Source organism: Brachycentrus maculatus, unplaced genomic scaffold, assembly GCF_059751285.1.
Source record: "Brachycentrus maculatus isolate JH-2025_06_01 unplaced genomic scaffold, ASM5975128v1 h1tg000007l, whole genome shotgun sequence".
In the NCBI taxonomy this organism is placed as follows: Eukaryota; Metazoa; Arthropoda; class Insecta; order Trichoptera; family Brachycentridae; genus Brachycentrus; species Brachycentrus maculatus.
Window position 1 is genome coordinate 447,595 of NW_028280762.1, and position 19,248 is coordinate 466,842.

The 19,248-nt window shown below is 31.8% G+C and overlaps 2 protein-coding genes across 3 annotated transcripts; one reads left to right on the forward strand and one right to left on the reverse strand.

The window, feature by feature from the left end:
- The first annotated feature begins 288 nt into the window (after positions 1–288).
- LOC148313591 (arrestin domain-containing protein 3-like) lies at positions 289–8,135 on the forward strand. 2 transcript variants are annotated; one of them, XM_088260536.1, is made up of 8 exons: positions 289–324; positions 843–901; positions 2,075–2,224; positions 3,524–3,738; positions 4,626–4,808; positions 5,465–5,650; positions 6,510–6,651; positions 7,460–8,135. In XM_088260536.1, exons 3-8 carry the CDS (start codon positions 2,077–2,079, stop codon positions 7,630–7,632), a joined length of 1,047 nt encoding a protein of 348 aa, XP_088116662.1. In that variant the 5' UTR covers positions 289–324; positions 843–901; positions 2,075–2,076; the 3' UTR covers positions 7,633–8,135. The 2 variants fall into 2 exon arrangements, with proteins under 2 accessions (XP_088116662.1, XP_088116655.1); XM_088260529.1 differs by lacking the exon at positions 289–324 and having other exon boundaries at positions 712–901.
- Positions 8,136–9,416: 1,281 nt separating this feature from the next.
- On the reverse strand, positions 9,417–18,944 carry LOC148313592 (arrestin domain-containing protein 17-like). The gene is made up of 7 exons (XM_088260549.1): positions 18,703–18,944; positions 17,751–17,903; positions 15,812–16,029; positions 14,229–14,411; positions 11,807–11,998; positions 10,993–11,128; positions 9,417–9,779 (listed from the first exon to the last, which is right to left on the reverse strand). Exons 1-7 carry the CDS (start codon positions 18,815–18,817, stop codon positions 9,643–9,645), a joined length of 1,134 nt encoding a protein of 377 aa, XP_088116675.1. The 5' UTR covers positions 18,818–18,944; the 3' UTR covers positions 9,417–9,642.
- Between the last annotated feature and the right edge of the window lie 304 nt (positions 18,945–19,248).

Here is a 19,248-nt window from a genome sequence, read left to right on the forward strand (position 1 = left end):
TAATAAAATGCCTAGGTACCTACCTATATATTTTATTAAGTACTTACATATAGTACCTACATAAAACAGATCTCGCATGCGTCGCGCTGAATAAAACAAAAGACATCAGATGGAAAAAATATAAGATTCTAAACTGTCAGAATCAGATAGATAGATAGAAAAATATTATAAAGATAAATTAAGAATAAACTTTAATTTTAAACATTAATTACAAAGCAACACATTGTTTATTTTATTATTATACACCCACTTTACATATTATTTACACCCAATTTACGAAGGAAAATATTAAACATATATATAAATTGGAGCCTGTGCAAATAAGTAAGTGATATAGTCTAATTTGTTTGCATGGTATGACTATTGACATCTACTCGATAAGCACTCGTGACAAATCAACCTAGAGATATTCAGGTACCTACTTGTATTTGTTTTGCTAAACATGTATCTGTAATACAAATATATGTTTACAAATGTGTATGCATATATTTGATATAAATGTATGATTGCAAAGAGTCACACATAAAGAATACACTCAGCACTCGACAGATTAAAATTATACGAAATGAATCAGTCTATTGATATTTCTAATAACATCAGAAATTCCCCCAAAATGATAATCAGTAATTACGTTACCAAAGCATTTAAAGCATCCTTAGATAAGATTAACAGATAAACAAAAATGCTACATTTAGTTGAAATCCTATCAGTATGGTAATAGAGGTGAGGTGGAATTAGCGTTGGGCGCCATCATAATTTTGTTGAATGTCAAATTAATTTTAAAAAATGTTCAGTAATTGTAATATTGTATACCATGAATCACCCTTGGGAGTGTATTTCAGTGGACAGACTGTCAATGGAACCATAAACATAATACTTGATAAACCGAGGAAGATATTAGGTAAGAAACTTCAAATATTTAACACAAAAGGTTTTATGTCCATCATTTGGTGCTACAAAGACGTAATTAAACTAAAAAAAAAACATGTTAAATATTTCCAAATGTGCGGAATGACTATATATGGGGAGAAACATGGACAGAAATGATTTTGTAGTGAAATGCTGCGAGATGGCGCGAGTGTCAGTGTAGAATTGAGTAAAATGGCGCTAATTCTGTTGCTACAACGTCTGAATGGCATCTCTTGTAATATTTCTAAAAGTGTAAAACGCCATTGTTGCACCAAATGAGCGGTATGGAAAATGGGTGCAATCCATATCATATTTATTTATTTAATTATTTAATAATATTTTATCATACTACAAAAATGTGCCCTCACAGAATTTTCCCATGCCGAAGGCATATTTTACAATATTTATTTATATAATATAAGAAAGAAAATTGTTTATGACATGCAATCAAATACGCCATGGCCGAATGATGCCACCTATTTCAGTTCTACCCACCTCCATTATCCAATAAAGAATAACTCTTTTATACATAGTTTCTATTTTCAATGACTTTAGGATAATATAACCAGTAACATCATTATAGCATGATAATAAAAGTTCTTTTGACTACAGAACTACGCATTAGACTTTTGTTTTAGTGCGAGTAGAAAAGGATCGATACAATAAAGGTTATAATTGATATGATTTTTAAATAAACTTAACGTTAATAAGTTGACTGTTATTTTTAATTTAAGTTTTACTTAGTAAATACCGTACTATACGGTATTTAAAAATGATGCGGAATGTATCAAAACACGTATCACAATAGATTTCAAGAAATAGTGGTATTACTAAGTAAACTTAAAATTAAAAATAGATAGATATTATCACAAAGTGACTGCCAAAACAATCGATGAAACGATTGTTATCTATATTTTTAAACATCTCATCAAAGATGAAAAGAGTATGGAAGCCTGGGTGTTTACGGGGCTGACGACCGTCATAAGCTGGTTTAAGTGATCACTTTACACGCATGTAACATTCACAAATTCTACCCATTATTGACAACCACACTACTCAAATTCTTGGAAGTTCTATATATATGAACCAATTTCGAAACATTATTCATATCTTATATGATATTATTATTATATTATAGATAGTTATCTGTTTGTTTTTTTTACAGATATGACGTTTAATGCCATCGGAGAAGCTAGAACCAGGTGGTCAGAAACTGAAGGTAGTAGTAATCATAGAAGAACTGTCACTTATCACGGGCACGAGGTGTATTTCACTACACCCCTGATATCACTTACAGGAGCTTATCCAAAAGACGGTAAATAATAACACATTTTCTATAATGGTTGGTTTTTTAATGCTTTCAGAATTATCTTCCTTTTGGAAAAATAAAATAAAATCGTTAGACGCCGGGTGCGTTTTATGGATTGATTTTATTTTTAATTTTTAAGTGAATGCTTTAATTGAATGCTTTAATTTAATTGAACAGAGTCAATGGTGCACTAAAATCAGTTTTAGCAAATAAAAATCTATCAGCGGAAGCTAAACTGGCAGTACACAATGGAGTTCTGGTTCCAACCCTTATGTATGGAAGCGAAGCATGGAGTTGGCAAAAGAAGGATTAAAGCAGACTGAATGCAGTCGAAATGCGATCGCTCAGACGAATGTGTGGCAAAACGATGTTTGATAGATGTTCGAATGGTGAAATAAGGAAAGAATGTAAGGCTGAGATAAGTATTATCGATAAAATTAAGAAAGGTGTGTTGAGATGGTTTGGACATGTGGAGCGTATGAGTGAAGAAAGAACGGTTAAACAAATTTATGAGGCGAATGTAGTTGGAAAAAGAAGCAGAGGAAGACCGAGGAAAACTTGGCACAATCAGGTATGTCAAATACTTGAAAGCGGCCGGGTCAGGAGTCGTAATAATCGTCGGGTATGTATGAGGAGATGCATGAATGTAGAAGAGGCAAAGAATGTTTGCAAAGACAGAGTGGTGTGGCGTTCGATTCTCTCTGCCTACCCCTGCGGGGAAGCGGCGTGATGGTTAGTTAGTTAGTTAGTTAGATCTAGCAAATGAATGAATGTGTGTGCGTGTGTGTGTGTGTGTGTGTGTGTGTGTGATGTTGATTTTAGTAGAGTCATATATACAATGCAGAGAAGCATAGTTTTTGAGATCCTGAGAGGACAATATGTTCACCATTCGACTTTTAAATACATATTTAATTTCAATACGATTAAAAATGTAAAAATGCCTTTATTAAAAACCATCTAAGATCAAATTATCATTAATTTTTAGATTTGATTATTTTTCAATTAATAAACAATATTTTTAGTGTCGTGCTCGTTTTTGGCCGTCCGCTTTCCGTTCTCCCGTTCACATGTTCCAAATATACTTTCTTAGTCATTTTCTCGGTATCCATTCGTTCCGCATGTCCATACCACCTTAGAAAACTTTTCTCAATCTCAATTTTCCTTCGTTCAATCTAACATTCTTATATTTAATATTCATTAAAAGCATTGTCAACTTTGCGGTATGGTAATATAACGCTCTTCTTATTTTATTTTATTTGCTGCAGAGCTGACCTCTATTGATAAAAAAGGAATACTTGTTTTCAGATGGGTACGTGGTACTGAACGAAGGACTTAGTTCCTTCAACTTCTCAATACCACTTCCTCCGACTCTTCCTTCATCTTTTCATGGATATTTCGGGAAGAACTCTTATTATCTAAAAATTGGTGTCACAAAAGGCTGGTCTGGTATTGATAAAACGGTGGTATTCCCTTTCACAGTTATCTGTATGAGTGACTTAAACCTTGATCCTATGAGTGCCGTAAGTAGATTTTATATTTAATACTTTAAATTAACTAAAACGTAAAGTTTTGATCGTGTAATAAATTTAATATTAAATATATTTTAGCATTACTAGAAATGTGACGAGCTATATGAACACCCCTTATAACATTATAATAATAATAATAATAAAACCCTTGTCCGCACCCCAATGGTGCATAGGGCACTGTGTCTTATAAACGCAGTGCTATCATGATCGTTTTACACATGAAGGAAAGGTGATCAGCCCTCCGCTTCAGGTACCAGTCCATGGTAATATTGAATAAATATTACAGTGAAAAAATCACTTATATTTATTTTTACCCCCCTTGGGAATCGAACCCAGGACCTCCAGAACGGTAGCCGAGCGTGCTGACCATTTCACTACGCAGGCGGCTTATAACATAAATGAATGTTTTTGTTATGATGGTTGTTTTGGATGAAAGTAGACTGAATGCAGTTGAAATACGATCCCTCAGTCGAATGTACGACAAAGCAACGTGTGATAGATGTTCACGAATGATGACATAAGGAAAGAATGCAAAACTGACATTATCAGCATTATCGATACAATTAAGAAACGTGTTTTGAAATTGTTTGGACATGTGGAACAAATGAGTGGGGATAGAACGGTAAAACAAATTTATGAAGCGATTGTAGTTGGAGAAAGGGCAGAGGAAGACCGAGAAAAACTTGGCATGATTAGGTCTTGTCAAATACTTGAAAGCGGTCGGGTGAGGAGTCGAAATAATCAGCCTGTATGTATGAGGAGATACATAAATGTGATAGTGTGATCGTTAGTTAGTTAATGTTTTTGGTTATGATACAACCATTAAGAATTTTCTTTGAATATTTTAAATAATAATGAGTGTTTTTTTATCATTCCAGTTCCCGATAAAACAAGAACTTGTGAAGGAATTCTCTCTCCTTTTTTCCAAAAAAGGAAGCCTTCGATTGTTCATAGATATACCGCAGACAGGATTTGTTCCGGGACACCAGATTCCCATATCGTGTTCCGCGAATAATTCAAGTAAAGTTCGCGTTGCAAACGTAACTTACTGCTTAGAAAGGGTATGTTAAAATGCACAACTTCATTTCTATTTACCTAATACAGTTAAGCGAACCTTAAACATATTCTTAATATTATTAATATTTTAAGCATTTACTTTGTGGTTAGTCATTTTTACTTCTTTTTTTTACAAAAATGTTGATAATATTAGTTTATAACCATTCACCGAGATTTTCATGTCTACCGAGTTCAAGACGTACCCGTCTCTTCGTCAGGACAATCATTACCACAGCATGCAAACAATACCACCTTTCACCGCCATAGCACCATACACACACTTCAAATTACACAAAATGTTTAACACGTGCGATTTTTGGTAGACCCGAAGACCAACATGCACTTAATGTTTCAGCACAAACATGCGTTACGAGTCGAGGTTAAACATGCACCGAGGTTAAACAAGTTGAATGATATAATAGTTTTTTTCTTTATTTTTTTATGTTCGAAGAAAGGTTATTGTAAAAAATTTTTCCCAGATATTTGAAGTTCAGTTGACATTGTTTGGTATTGCATTCTGCTATTGTAAAATCGTTTTGGGATCTCAAAGACGAACTTCAGATTCAAGTATTTATCACCCTTTCATAGTTGAAGAATTGTTTTTTTCCAATTGTGATGTACTATCTTTATTTATACTACGAATTTATCGTTTAATTTTCAGATAGTAACATACACTTCGCGATATCCTTGTATGAAGGCCAGACAAGAAAGACATAAGCTTGTGGAGTATGTTGGCGAAGGATTGGATAAAAATGAGAGTAAACAATTCCATGTTGCTCTTGCCATTCCTCCTATACCCCCTTCATCACTCTATAGCTCTCTCGTATTCTTCCAGTACTTTGTAAAAGTAAGAGCATTTAACATTTTTATTATTACTTAAATGCTTTTGACCTGGGATAAGTGATCACTTTGTACGCTTACGCTTTCTGCCCATGATTGAACATCCATACTGCATGCAATCAAAAAAGATGTTTATATGTATTGGTGTTGGATTCCTTTGGTGTGTTAGCTGTAATTTTTAAGGTTTCGAATTATCAGACTTCCATCTTTTTTCGTATAAAAACGAAAGATAAAAGTAACGTCAGTTTATTTAATCTTCACATTCGTTTGAAAAAGCCATAGTTAGGCGAAACAATTGTCACATTATTAATTTTTAATTAACGTTTTACTTAAAATCTACTGTGACACGTGTTTCGATGCATTCCGCATCATTTTCAAACATGCATTCCGCATCATTCTATGCATTCCGCATCATTTTCAACAAATGATGCGGAATACATCGAAACACGTGTCACAGTAGATTTTAAGAAATAGTGTTATTTACTAAGTAAAACATTAATTAAAAATGGATAGATTTTACCACAAAGTGACTGCCGAATCAATTAATGAAATTATTAATTTTTATGAGTTTTGAATAAAATACAACATAGTAGACTCAAAATATCTGTGTTTGATTTAAAAATTAATTCATAAATTAAAATGGAGTTCTACAAATTAATCGCCAAATCAATAAATAAATACCTTATGAAATTTTAATTTTAATTTAAATTCTTAGATATAATGCCAGGAAGGCAAAATGTGTCTATTTTTTGTACTTATTGTCTTCTACAACTTTACATTTCTTCATTATCCCTTATATTTCTTCATAATTCATGTATTTTTCACATAAACAATGTTTATTTTTAAATATTCTTTTATATTTACAGGTACGTGCAATAGTATCTGGAATGCATACAAATCTCAAATGTCATTTTCCTGTAAAAATAGGAAATGTTCCGCTTAACAATGGGCAATCTTCTTCAAACCAACCACAATACCAGGAAGCTCCACCACAGTATCAACAAATAGGTAAAAAAATGTTTTATACGATATAATATTCCTCTTCTCTGTTTAGACGTTGTACTTGCGCTGCGTTTAGCTTGCTGATACCACATAAAACAGGTCTTCGACGCTTGCTATTTGTAGAAACAACTCTTCTTCTCCGTCTTATTCCTCATTGCTGAGGGTTGTGACCCTTGCAGAAGAAATGACTCTTCTCCAGTTATCCCTTGAATGCGCTGCACGTAGCGCTCCAACTGCTGAGGTGCCTGCTGCTGCCTTAATTTGATCGGTCCATCGTGCGGGGATCTCCCTCTCCCTCTCTTTCCCTCCAGGCTACCGATCACAACTAGTCGTTCCAGGCTATCCTCGTTGCCATGCGCAACGTGTCCAAAGATTTGGAGAATCCGTCGGGTACAGATATTGGCCAGAGTCAAGCCATCCAAGCATAGTTCCTGGCGAATGGACTCATTGGTGCGTCTAGCTGTCTATGGAATTCGGAGCATGCGTACATACAACTATCGACTATGATATTATTTTTTGACATCTCATCAAAGATGAAGAAGAATATGGAAGTCTGGGCAATTACGGGGTTGACGACCGTAATAGGCTGGTTTAAGTGATCACATTACACACGTGTAACATTCAACCATTCTACCCATTATTGACAACCACACTACTCAAATTCTTGGAAGTTCTATATATGTATATGAACCAATTTAGAAACATTGTTATTGAATCACTAGAATCAGCCATTGTACTGAGCAAAAGATAACACAGCGTCGCCAAAAAGCGAGGATGACTAAAAAGAATACATTATAATTTGGTATTGTTCCAGGTTTGCCGACTTACGAGGAATCTGAAATATCCGCCAAGATGATGGAAAGCGACCCCAATGATGAGAACAGTGATGTGACCTATTCACCCCGATACCCGGTGTTCCACTCAAATCAGAACCCGTCGCAGCCAGGATTTAGCAATCAACCCCAAGTTACAAACCCTCATTCTTAATAAATAAGATATATTCATTTATGTATTTCATAATTATTGTATACTTTATTTCACATTAAATTATTTTAAATAAGATAAATTTCATATTTAAAACTTTCATATATATTTAAGGTGGAACTCGCAAACAGACAATTCTGAAACCGGCCGGCTGTGCGGAAAGCCAGTCGTGTCTCCGCGTAATTTTTTTTTTATTTATTTCAAATAAACACATATCGCTCACTCCTTTCAAGAACGTCATAAATCAAAAAACTTGATTTTTCAGGAGAACGTTTTTAAAGTTTAAAAATATAACACAATGTATTAAAAATAAATATCAAGCAACTAATTGAGCTTTTTACTGTGCAACAGATCCTTTTAGGTAAAACCTGAAGGTTTTTTCTCCATTTGAAAAATATTTAGTTTATTTAAAATAATAATTAAACAATACCTTTTCTTCAAAATACAAAAACAACACTTTCTGCCCTGTAGCGGGTAAATATTAAGTTAAAAATATGCCGCTTTTGCTGGGACAACTGAAAATTGACGGTTATCGATTTATGACTTTCTTGAAAGGAGTGAGCGAATTGTCGTAAAAATATGCCTCTTTTGCTGGGATATAGTACATTTTCTGGGCATTCCAAAAACATGCACAACTAAAAATTGACGATTTTTGATTTATGACGTTCTTGAAAGGAGTGAGGGATATTAGAGTAATATATATATATATATATATATATATATATATATATATATATATATATATATATATATATATATATATATATATATATATATATATATATATATATATATATATATATATATATATATATATATATATATATATATATATATATATATTTTTTTTTTTTTTTAATACACTCGCATACCAAAAATTACTAATTACATTTCAAAACCATATATTTATTTTGAAGAAAAACTTATCTTTTCAATACATAAACAATGTCTTACTAAAAAAATTAATTACGTTAAATGTTACCTTTATAAATATATACTTATATATATTTATATATATATATATACATATATATATATATATATATATATATATATATATATATATATATATATATATATATATATATATTTAAATAAATAAATATATATTTATATATATATATATATATATATATATATATATATATATATATATATATATATATATATATATATATATATATATATATATATATATATATATATATATATATATATATATATATATATATATATATATATATATATATTCTATCGGCTCGTCATGGTTTTTGCTTCGTAACCGTTCATTAAAAAAATACAACATTTTGACTGTGTTCAAACACTTGATCACAAATCTGGATCATCTCCAATTACAGGAGTTATTTTTATATCATTTTTTATCATCTCGACATTGATTAAGAAGAATATGGCGGACTGCGCATGTACGGGGCTTACGACTGTCATAAGATGGTAAAGTGATCACTTAAACCAGCGTATGACGGTTGTAACCCCCGTAAATGCCCAGACCTCCATATTCTTTTTCATGTATGCTAAGATGTCATTTTTTAATTAAAAAAGGTAAATTAAATAATTATAAAAAAGTTTGTCAAAGCGCTTTCGTTTGCATAAATTGGTGATAAAGTCGATGAGAACTTACATAGTTCTCGAAACTACTCGTAGTTGTGTTTATATTAATAAACTCATGAGTGGTCTCATACGAGTGTTTAATTAATATATTTACATCATAATCACACAGTTGATGCCGCATTAACGAATAAAACAATTTGTTAAAACAAACACAAACAAATTATTAAATTTGTTTAATATTGTATAATAATAATTTATATATATATAAATATTTTTTTTTACAAAATGTCTGACTAACTAGGTTAGTCTTATGTCAGAAAATGAACAAGTATTTTTTTTATTATTTCCACCGTATTAATTTTCAATATTTTGTTTTACAATTATCTATCACGGAGAGAGAGAACAGAGACTCGGTATCGAGATCACAATCTGAATAAAAGTTTGTTATTGAAGCTCCTCTTTTAAAAAATGGTAAATTGGATATTTAGGGTAATAGAATGTCGATTCGTCAATATCAGCATCGTCCGACACCTTTTCCGTCATTCTGTCCGCACTTATTGCCTCCTCGTAAGTTGGTGGAGCTGAAAAATAAGAAAAAAATGAGTAAAAGATAACTTACTTTAAAAAAGCTTAAAATCCAGGGTTGTCAAAAAAGTACACTTGATTTAAAACCGTCATATGTTCCATAGTAAACAATTTAACATAGAAAAACAATTTTATATATTGATTCGGCAGTCACTAAGTGGTAATAATCTATCCATTTTTAATTAAAGTTTTATTTGGTGAATATCAATATTACCAATATTTTCCAAGTAAAACTTTTATTATAAATTGACAAAAACAAAGTGATGTTGCAACAATACCCCGAATTTAACAATACATGCTTTGTAAACAAAACCTTACATATTTATTCATGTAGAGATTTTACGAAACTACCTACTACTTCTACTACTAGCATCACGCCGTTTCTCTGCAGGGGTAGGCAGAGAGAATGGAACGTCACACTCTTCTGTCCTGATATACACTCCTAGCTTCCTTTTCATCCATACATCTACTCATACATGCCCTCCAATTACGCAGACTTTTGACATCACCAGATCTTAGGTTCTGGTTGATCTGGTGGTCCCAAGGTTTTTTTTTTACTCTACCACAGATTTATTTCAATATTTAATAACGGGCCGTTTAGGCCTACAAAAATAATATTATGTGAAATATTTGTGTATTTATCAAGAACATTTAAAAAATTTGAAAAAAACGTTTAAAAAAAAATAACCAAAGAAAATTTTTGAACTGGCGGAAATCGAGTCGTTTTACAGTCAACTACACTCGTGTTTAAAAAAAAACAGTCAATCAATTAACTTCCTTGATTTAAATATTTCAGATAAACATTTAGATAACCCTTTTTAAATTCATAAAAAAATAACATAAATATTTTGTAGATGTTTTTCGTTATTTTGAAGAAATAAACTATTTTAAACGTGACATTTAAATCACATTCAATGATAAAAAAATAAAAGGTAAAATAAAAAAAAAATAAAAAAAAAGATTTAAAGAAAAGTCTAAAATAAAATGTGTCGGGTTGTGGTCCCGTGGTTAGTGTCGCGGACTCTTAAGTCAGAGTTTCTCGGTTCGAACCCACTCTACTACAATTTGATACCACTTTCTAATAATGAACCTCTTAGGCTCACATACATAGTATGAAATTTAAATATTTTGTAAATAATAAAAACACACATATTTCTCCTTTTTAAATTAAAAACCATTTGTTACAAAGGTATAAAGCAATAATATTACCGTAATCGCCATAATTAGGTACACTTCCTGAAGAACTAGTAGACGGTTGGTCATATAGTATCAGAGGGATTGTACCAATTTCAATTGGAACCCTCATTTTAAAGTTTTTATGCATCCCTGATACTATTCCTTTAATCTGAAATCAATAAAAACAATTCAAAGACAAAAATAACGCTTTTGCACTGGACAAATTTTAAATTTATTAATGAAAATTAGACAAGTTTCGAGAACTACAGATGTTCTCATTATCGAGGGCCCGGGTTCGATTCCCAGAGGAGTCAAAATAAATATAAGTGATTTTCACTCTCATATTTATAAATCTTTTATCAGTCAAAGGGTAAACCTCTCTTAGTGTCCATTAGAGATAAAATAAAAAGTTTACGCATTCGTGGAAGCATGGGTGTAACTCACATCAAAAGTAAGGTAGAAGAAGGGCAATTGAGATGGTATGGGCACATAGGACCAGGTAATCACCATAGATCTTCCTCGAAAAACATCCAGAGTAAAACCAAAGAAAATAATGGATGCCACAGAAAGATAACATGATTCGAATGCATGGCCTAGGTGACATTGTCCATGATGGAAAGTCCTACAATCTGAAGACGAGGAGAGCTAACCTCAAAAGTCTGCAAAGACGATAAGTTAGGGATAGAGCCAGGAAGAAGAAGGGTTTTAATATCACACTGGTCTGCTACAAAGAGCGCAGGAATGATCGCCTTGCCTTCATGCAATTGACGATCAAGATATCACTACAGTGCCCTATGCACCATCGAGTAAGGATAAGGGTTAGAAGAAAAAGAAGATTGATTGTTACCTGTATAAAGTAGGAGATCGTTAGAATGGAAGGTGCGTTTTTGTCAGTAGATGGAGGTACGGCCGGTATATAAAGGTCAAATTTGTATGTTTCGGTTTTCTTTTTTTCCACACCGGTCCCCTTGTGTATTGATAATACTTTTGTCTTATTTCTTTCTTTCTTAGATGGAGATACTACTTTATAAAGAGCATTCTGGAAAAAATCATTATAAATCTGTAATATACCTTAACACTATTAATATAAAACTAACTGGAAACTAACCACTCATTTGACTCTCATACACTTAAATTATTACACTCTGTCACAAATAAAGGTCAAGTCATGAATAATTTAGAAAATTTAGAAATACATTAAAATTGAAATTCAGATAAAAAAATAATAACTAAAAAACTGTTTTAAAATACGTCACTATTATTATCAATGTTTCCCTTTACAAAAAAATCTTGTTCCTTAACCCCCCTCTCTATATTTATTAACCTATATATACACCTAAATATATTTTTGTTCGTTAGTTTTAATTTGTTCCAGAAGATGAAAACAAGTGTCGTTTTCGAAACTAGTCGTAAATAAAAATAAAACTCGATTAAATGGTATATTCCAGTTTTTAATTTAATTAAACAATCATGTCATTCCACAAAGTAAATGCTGAATCAATAAATAATACTATTAATATTACAACATTTTGAGTGTGTCCAAATACTTGTTCACAAAATCTGGATTATCTCCAATTACAGGAGTTATTTTCATATTATTTTTTGACATCTCATCAAAGATGAAGAAGAATAATGAAGTCTGGGCATTTACGGGGCTGACGACCGTCATCGGCTGGTTTAAGTGATCACTTTACACACGTGTAACATTCACCAATTCTACCCATTATTGACAACCACACTACTCAAATTCTTGGAAGTTCTTTATATATGAACCAATTTAGAAACCTTGTCTTGAATCACTAGAACTTCACTAGAGACATCTATTGGTGAGATTTAAAATCCAGGATTTGGACCTCACATACTAATATAAGAGTTTCTGCTTAGTAAAAAGTTTCTTTAAATCTCACCAATAGATGTCTCTAGTGAAGTTCTAGTGATTCAAGACAAGGTTTCTAAATTGGTTCATATATAAAGAACTTCCAAGAATTTGAGTAGTGTGGTTGTCAATAATGGGTAGAATTGGTGAATGTTACACGTGTGTAAAGTGATCACTTAAACCAGCCGATGACGGTCGTCAGCCCCGTAAATGCCCAGACTTCCATATTCTTCTTCATCTTTGATGAGATGTCAAAAAATAATACTATTAATATTATTTATTATATCGGAATTATAAATACAACACTTGTTTTTTACCACTTGAGTATTATATTGTAACGACTAGTTTCGGAGGTTACAGATGCTCAATTTATAGTCAAACCTGTAGAAGTGCTTTATTTAATTTTAATGTAATTTAATTTAATCATATCTTTCCATAAAGTGAATGATAATATTATATCGGACTTTTAGTATTCACATACATGTTAAATGTATACAAAAAATTAAAATTTCTTTGTGGCACATTTTACAAACTTTAAAAGAATAAACTTTGTTTTTTACCACTTTTTTGTACTTCTTTTCAACCGGTTTCGACAAGTACCTTGTCATCTTCAGGAATGGATATGATCTTATACATCTCAAAAGATATCCATCATAGATCAGTAAAAGTACTGCAGTACTTTTACATACTGGTAAGAAAAAAGTCCCAAAAATAAAAGTGGTTAAAAACAATGCTTGAGTTTTATTTTATAAAAATATATGAATATTTTCATTCATTCTCAGCTATAATGATAATAATAAATTTGGATAACTTATATAGCGCCATTTTCGTAAAAAAATACCTCAAGGGCGCTTCACTGTGAATGAATTGGGGAAAATATTAACGGGGAAATGATTTAGCAAACAAACGTGTTTTTGGTCTTTTTCTAAAGATCATCTCACTCTCACTATTTCTAACCATTGGTGGAAGAGCATTCCACGCCGTCGGCCTGCAACAGCAAAGGCACGCTCGCCAAATTTAGTGCGTTGGTTGCGAGCTGGTAAGATCACTTTGCCCATTGCAGATGTTGTAGCCGATCGAAGCGTGAGACGTCTATCAACCAATTCATCTGGAATACACAGCTCCTTAAGATACTCTGGAGCCATATTGTGTATTGATTTATACATGAGTAGGCAGAGTTTATACTCAACCCTTTCGGGAAAGCGTAACCAGTGGAGTTTGTGAAGTAGTGGGGTAATGTGACTGAATTTAGAAATTCCAAAAATTAGTCTCGCTGCTGCGTTTAACACTGATTGCAGTCGAGTCATTTTATTGTTTGGTAGACCCGTGTATATACCGTTACAATAATCGACTCTAGATACTTGTAATATCTAATCATTAAAAAAATTATTACCTGTTTCAAGGTGAACTTAGTTTCCGTGACCGACACACTGCTGGTATTATTAATGATACATTTGACTGGGACATCTTGTCCCGGTACAAATCCAGTCCGAGGTAGCTCTACTGTTATCCAAAGGCTCCCGGTTTTAACAAAAAGTGTGTGGAAATCTTTCCGTTCCTTTACTCCCATGGGATTCTAGAAAAATAAATGAAAAAATACCCTCTTTGAAATCTTAATACATCTTACAATTTGCTAATCACATAATTTATTAGTGTTTAAGAAGTAACAGTTTACCTAAAATATGCTGAATGAAAAAAAACATTTTAATCAAATGAGTTGCCGTAGCAAAAAACAAATAATTATAGTATTAAACTTTATAAAATGAAATAACTTTGTAATAACCACATTTTTATTGATACAATTTAACCTACTGGATTTATATTATCCACTGCCACTTCGTGATGGAATTGCATTTTTAATTTATTATTAGATTAAAACCAATATTTTTAGCTTTTCCACTTTTTTATTTGACCAGCGACCGGGTTTCGTCGTTACCGACATCACCAGTCTGATGATGTCGGTAACGACGAAACCCGGTCGCTGGTCAAATAAAAAAGTGGAAATGCTAAAAATATTGGTTTTAATCTAATAATAAATTAACCTACTGGTTTAAGTTTTTTGGGAGGAGTATTTTAACGATTTTGAATTAAAATAAACCCTGATGATGACAAGGTTCTTGTCGAAAACGGTAGGTCAAATTGTATTAATTAAAAAGTGGTTATAACAAAGTTATTTAATTTTATAAAGTTTATAAAATGTGCCACAAAGTATCTGCGGAAAACATTCAAGAAATTATAGTACTAATTAAAGTATGTTTTGAATATTGAAAGCATTAACTTTGTGGATCATATTGATATATTATTTCGAGAAATAAAAATACTTTTTGTATATTAAATGAATATTAAATGAACTGTAAATTGATGAAAACGAGTAAAGCAATGGAATTAGGAATAGATAAGGAGATGAAAAAGATGTAGAGAAAACCAAGGAAAAATAATATGATGGACAATAGGGTTCCTTTGATAGAAAATAGTGTTTTCTTACTTGGAAAAACCGTTGAAATCCTCACCTGGAAAATTTATACTTGAATTAAAAATGCAAATATAATAAAATAAGAACTATACAGTTTTTCCACATTTACTTTATTTGATCAGTTACCGGGTTTCGTGGTTATCGACATCACCAGTTTGATGTTAATTCATTATATAAAATGCAGTTCTATCAAGAAATATTTTTTTAAGATCACATAAACCAGCCTATGACGGTCGTCAGCCCCGTAAATGCCTAGACTTCCATTTTCTTCTTCATCTTTGATGAGATGTCAAAAATGATATGAAAATAACTCCTATAATTGGAGATAATCCAGATTTTGTGAACAAGTATGTATTTGGGCACACTCACAATTTGGTAAAGAAATGTTGGTACAAAACAAAAATCTAATAAAAACGAAAACATAGGAAAGGGGAAAACGAAAATTAAAAGGATTTAGACAGTTTCTTTAAGATGGGTGTACATTTATTTATTACTTTACGTACTTTGAGGTGTGGTTGTAAGTTGAGATTGTGGTTCCTTAGAACGGTGTAGGAAGATTTCGTTCGCTGGTTGAAGTCCAACAATCCGGGCTTCTTGAGAGTCACTTTGGCTGAATATCTCACTCGACCGTAAATTCCTTCGAACGAAGTGGAAGCCTCGGGGGGAATGTAAACTGAGAAATCAAACTTGTGTTCGCCAGCCGGAATCTCCACACAACCATCTGAAAGATAAAAGGCATATTCTGTCTCAAGAGTTATCCTTTACAGTAATCAGTAGGCTGTCCCTCACTTCGCTCACTCCTTTCAAGAACGTCATAAATAAAAAAAAATTGACTTTTCAGGAGAACGTTTTTAAAGTTTAAAAATATAACACAATGTATTAAAAATAAATATCAAGCCACTTATTGAACTTTTTACTGTGCAACAGATCTTTTTAGGTAAAACCTGAAGGTTTTTTGGTCATTTGAAAAATATTTAATATGCTAAAAATTAATTAAACAATACCTTTTATTCAAAATGTAAAAACAGCATTTTCTGACCTGTAGCGGGTAAATATTAAGTTAAAAATATGCATCTTTTGCTGGGATATAGTAAATTTTCTGGGCATTCCTAAAACATGTACAACTGAAAATTTACGATTTTTTATTTATGACGTTCTTGAAAGGAGTAAACGATATGTCCAAAAATAATTATATTTGAAAACGCAATACCTACCCCTTTAATTTTTATAACTCCCTTTTATGGTGCGAAATTTCATTTATTTATAGATTTGGCGTTTAATATGTACAACTCCATTTTATTTACATATTAAATTTTAAAACCAAACTCTGATTTTAAGAGTATATTAAATTGTGTTTTATTGTTAAAAGCGCATAAAAATAATATGTAAATTAAATAATTACTGCAAATCTTACAACTATTACTTAAGTAACTGTAATTTTATAGCTATATAAGGACCATTAGTCCATTTAATCTTCACATTAGTTTGAAAATGTCACAAATTTTATTTTTATGTGTTTTTAGCAATAAAATACAAATTGGTATACTTTAAAAATCTGTGTTTGATTTTAAAATTTGAAGGAAAAGTGGTTCAAGATATTGGGAAATGAGTTGATGCAGTTAAGAAAGATGATAATAGTAAACGTTGCTACGAATACACTTATTTTCATTTTAAATATGCCCATGGAAATTAAACTACCAGTTCGAAACGGAGCGCAAGTACCTTTTATAAGGAAAGATTTGCCAACCAGTAAACTGTTGGTCCCTTAAAGTAAGATTGTTTTACCGAGTAATAAACAGTTATTTTACTAAGATACCTTTTATATGGAAAGCTTTGCCAACTAATAAGCTGTTGATTATCTGGAAGTAAGGTTGTTTTGTCGAGTAATGAACAGTTATATTGCTAAGATAGTGAAATGGTACCTTATATAAGGAAAGATTTGCCAACTAGTAAGCTGTTAGTCATCTCGAAGTAAGGTTGTTTTGCCAAGTAATGAATGAATTTTACTAAGATAGTGAAGCGGTACCTTTTATGGGGAAAGATTTGCCAACTAGTAAGCTATTAGTCATCTCGAAGTAAGGTTGTTTTGCCAAGTAATTAATGAATTTTACTGAGATAGTGAAACGGTACCTTTTATAGGGAAAGATTTGCCAACTAGTAAGCTATTAGTCATCTCGAAGTAAGGTTGTTTTGCCAAGTAATGAATGAATTTTACTAAGATAGTGAAACGGTACCTTTTATAGGGAAAGATTTGCCAACTAGTAAGCTGTTAGTCATCTCGAAGTAAGGTTGTTTTGCCAAGTAATGAATGAATTTTACTAAGATAGTGAAACGGTACCTTTTATAGGGAAAGATTTGCCCACTAGTAAGCTATTAGTCATCTCGAAGTAAGGTTGTTTTGCCAAGTAATTAATGAATTTTACTGAGATAGTGAAACGGTACCTTTTATAGGGAAAGCTTTGCCAATTAGTAAGCTGTTAGTCATCTCGAAGTAAGGTTGTTTTGCCGAGTAATGAACAGTTACTGTAGACTTTCCGGTAGAATAATGCTCGTTCCACATACACGTCGCTCCTCCAGTCAATTGTACCTCCAGTTCTGGGAACAAATAAGAAACATTAAAACAAATCTATTTTTCCATACCATTTTTTAGTTTATGAATACAAATATGATATATTTTGAATATGAATATGTTTCCATCAACAGATCAAAATACAAATCGCTCATTCTTTTCAAGAACGTCATAAATCAAAAAACTTGATTTTTCAGGAGAACGTTTTTAAAGTTTAAAAATATGCCACAGATCTTTTTAGGTAAAACCTGAGGGTTTTTTTTCCATTTGAATAATATTTAGAAAATTTAAAAAAATTATTAAACAATACCTTTTCTTCCAAGGCTCAGATAAGCATTATCAATAAAATTAAGAAAGGTGTGTTGAGATGGTTTGGACATGTGGAACGTATTAGTGAGGAAAGAATGGTTAAACAAATTTATGAGGTGAATGTAGTAGGAAAAAGAAGCAGAAAAAGACCTAAGAAAACTTGACACAATCAAGTATGTCAAATATTTGAAAGCGGCCGGGTCAGGAGTCGTAATAATCTTCGGGTATGTATGAGGCGAAGAATGTTTGCAAAGACAGAGTGGTGTGGCGTTCTATTCTCTCTGCCTACCCCTGCGGAGAAGCGGTGTGATGCTTAGTTAGGTAGTTAGTTTATTCCATGTGGTACAATAAATCCTCTATATAACTTTTCTCTATTAACGAACTTCGTATCCGCATATAATGGACAAAAAATCCAAGTAGATGAAGGTGACTCTGGGTATGATATCACGGCTGAAAGTGAAATGCTCTATGCACAAAAGTGTGTAGAAATTCAAATAACATCAATAGAAAACTGACCTTTGATTTTCTTCGGACGGTCCAGGGTCATGTAAAAACTCCCATACATAACTTCACCACTGTAAAACACCCCTTGTGGGTTTGAGAACTCGAATCGACAGTTTTCTAGCGACATGATTGTATTTTATTTGTAACACGTAAAATTATACACTTGTCCACACAGGTTATCAAGAGCAATATTCTGTATCATCTCTTCATGACGCACAGACTAATAATGTGTTGGAAAAACATATTAATTTATGACTGAATCACCTGTGACGATTGCATGGTTTCATTGTAATCTTATCAGTGCTTTATCTTTTCATTGGTAAGCAATCGGATACTTGAGGATAAGCTTACATAAACAATCAAACATTTTAAGTACATTCTTTGGGTACGTACAGTATAAACATATAGAGGGTGGGTATATATATATATATATATATATATATATATATATATATATGTATATATATATATATATATGTTTATATATATATATATATATATATATATATATATATATATATATATATATATATATATATTTATATATTTATATATAAA

Excerpts from the sequence above, each read along its gene's own strand:
- LOC148313592 (XM_088260549.1), bottom strand. The coding sequence starts at position 18,817 with ATGTCGCTAGAAAACTGTCGATTCGAGTTCTCAAACCCACAAGGGGTG. Across the intron at positions 11,999-14,228 it reads CTAAGTTCACCTTGAAACAG|AATGCTCTTTATAAAGTAGT; the intron begins GTAATAATTTTT and ends GATTTTTTCCAG. Across the intron at positions 11,129-11,806 it reads CGATCTCCTACTTTATACAG|ATTAAAGGAATAGTATCAGG; the intron begins GTAACAATCAAT and ends TATTGATTTCAG.
- LOC148313591 (XM_088260529.1), top strand. The coding sequence starts at position 787 with ATGTTCAGTAATTGTAATATTGTATACCATGAATCACCCTTGGGAGTG. Across the intron at positions 3,739-4,625 it reads ACCTTGATCCTATGAGTGCC|TTCCCGATAAAACAAGAACT; the intron begins GTAAGTAGATTT and ends TTATCATTCCAG. Across the intron at positions 5,651-6,509 it reads TCTTCCAGTACTTTGTAAAA|GTACGTGCAATAGTATCTGG; the intron begins GTAAGAGCATTT and ends TTATATTTACAG.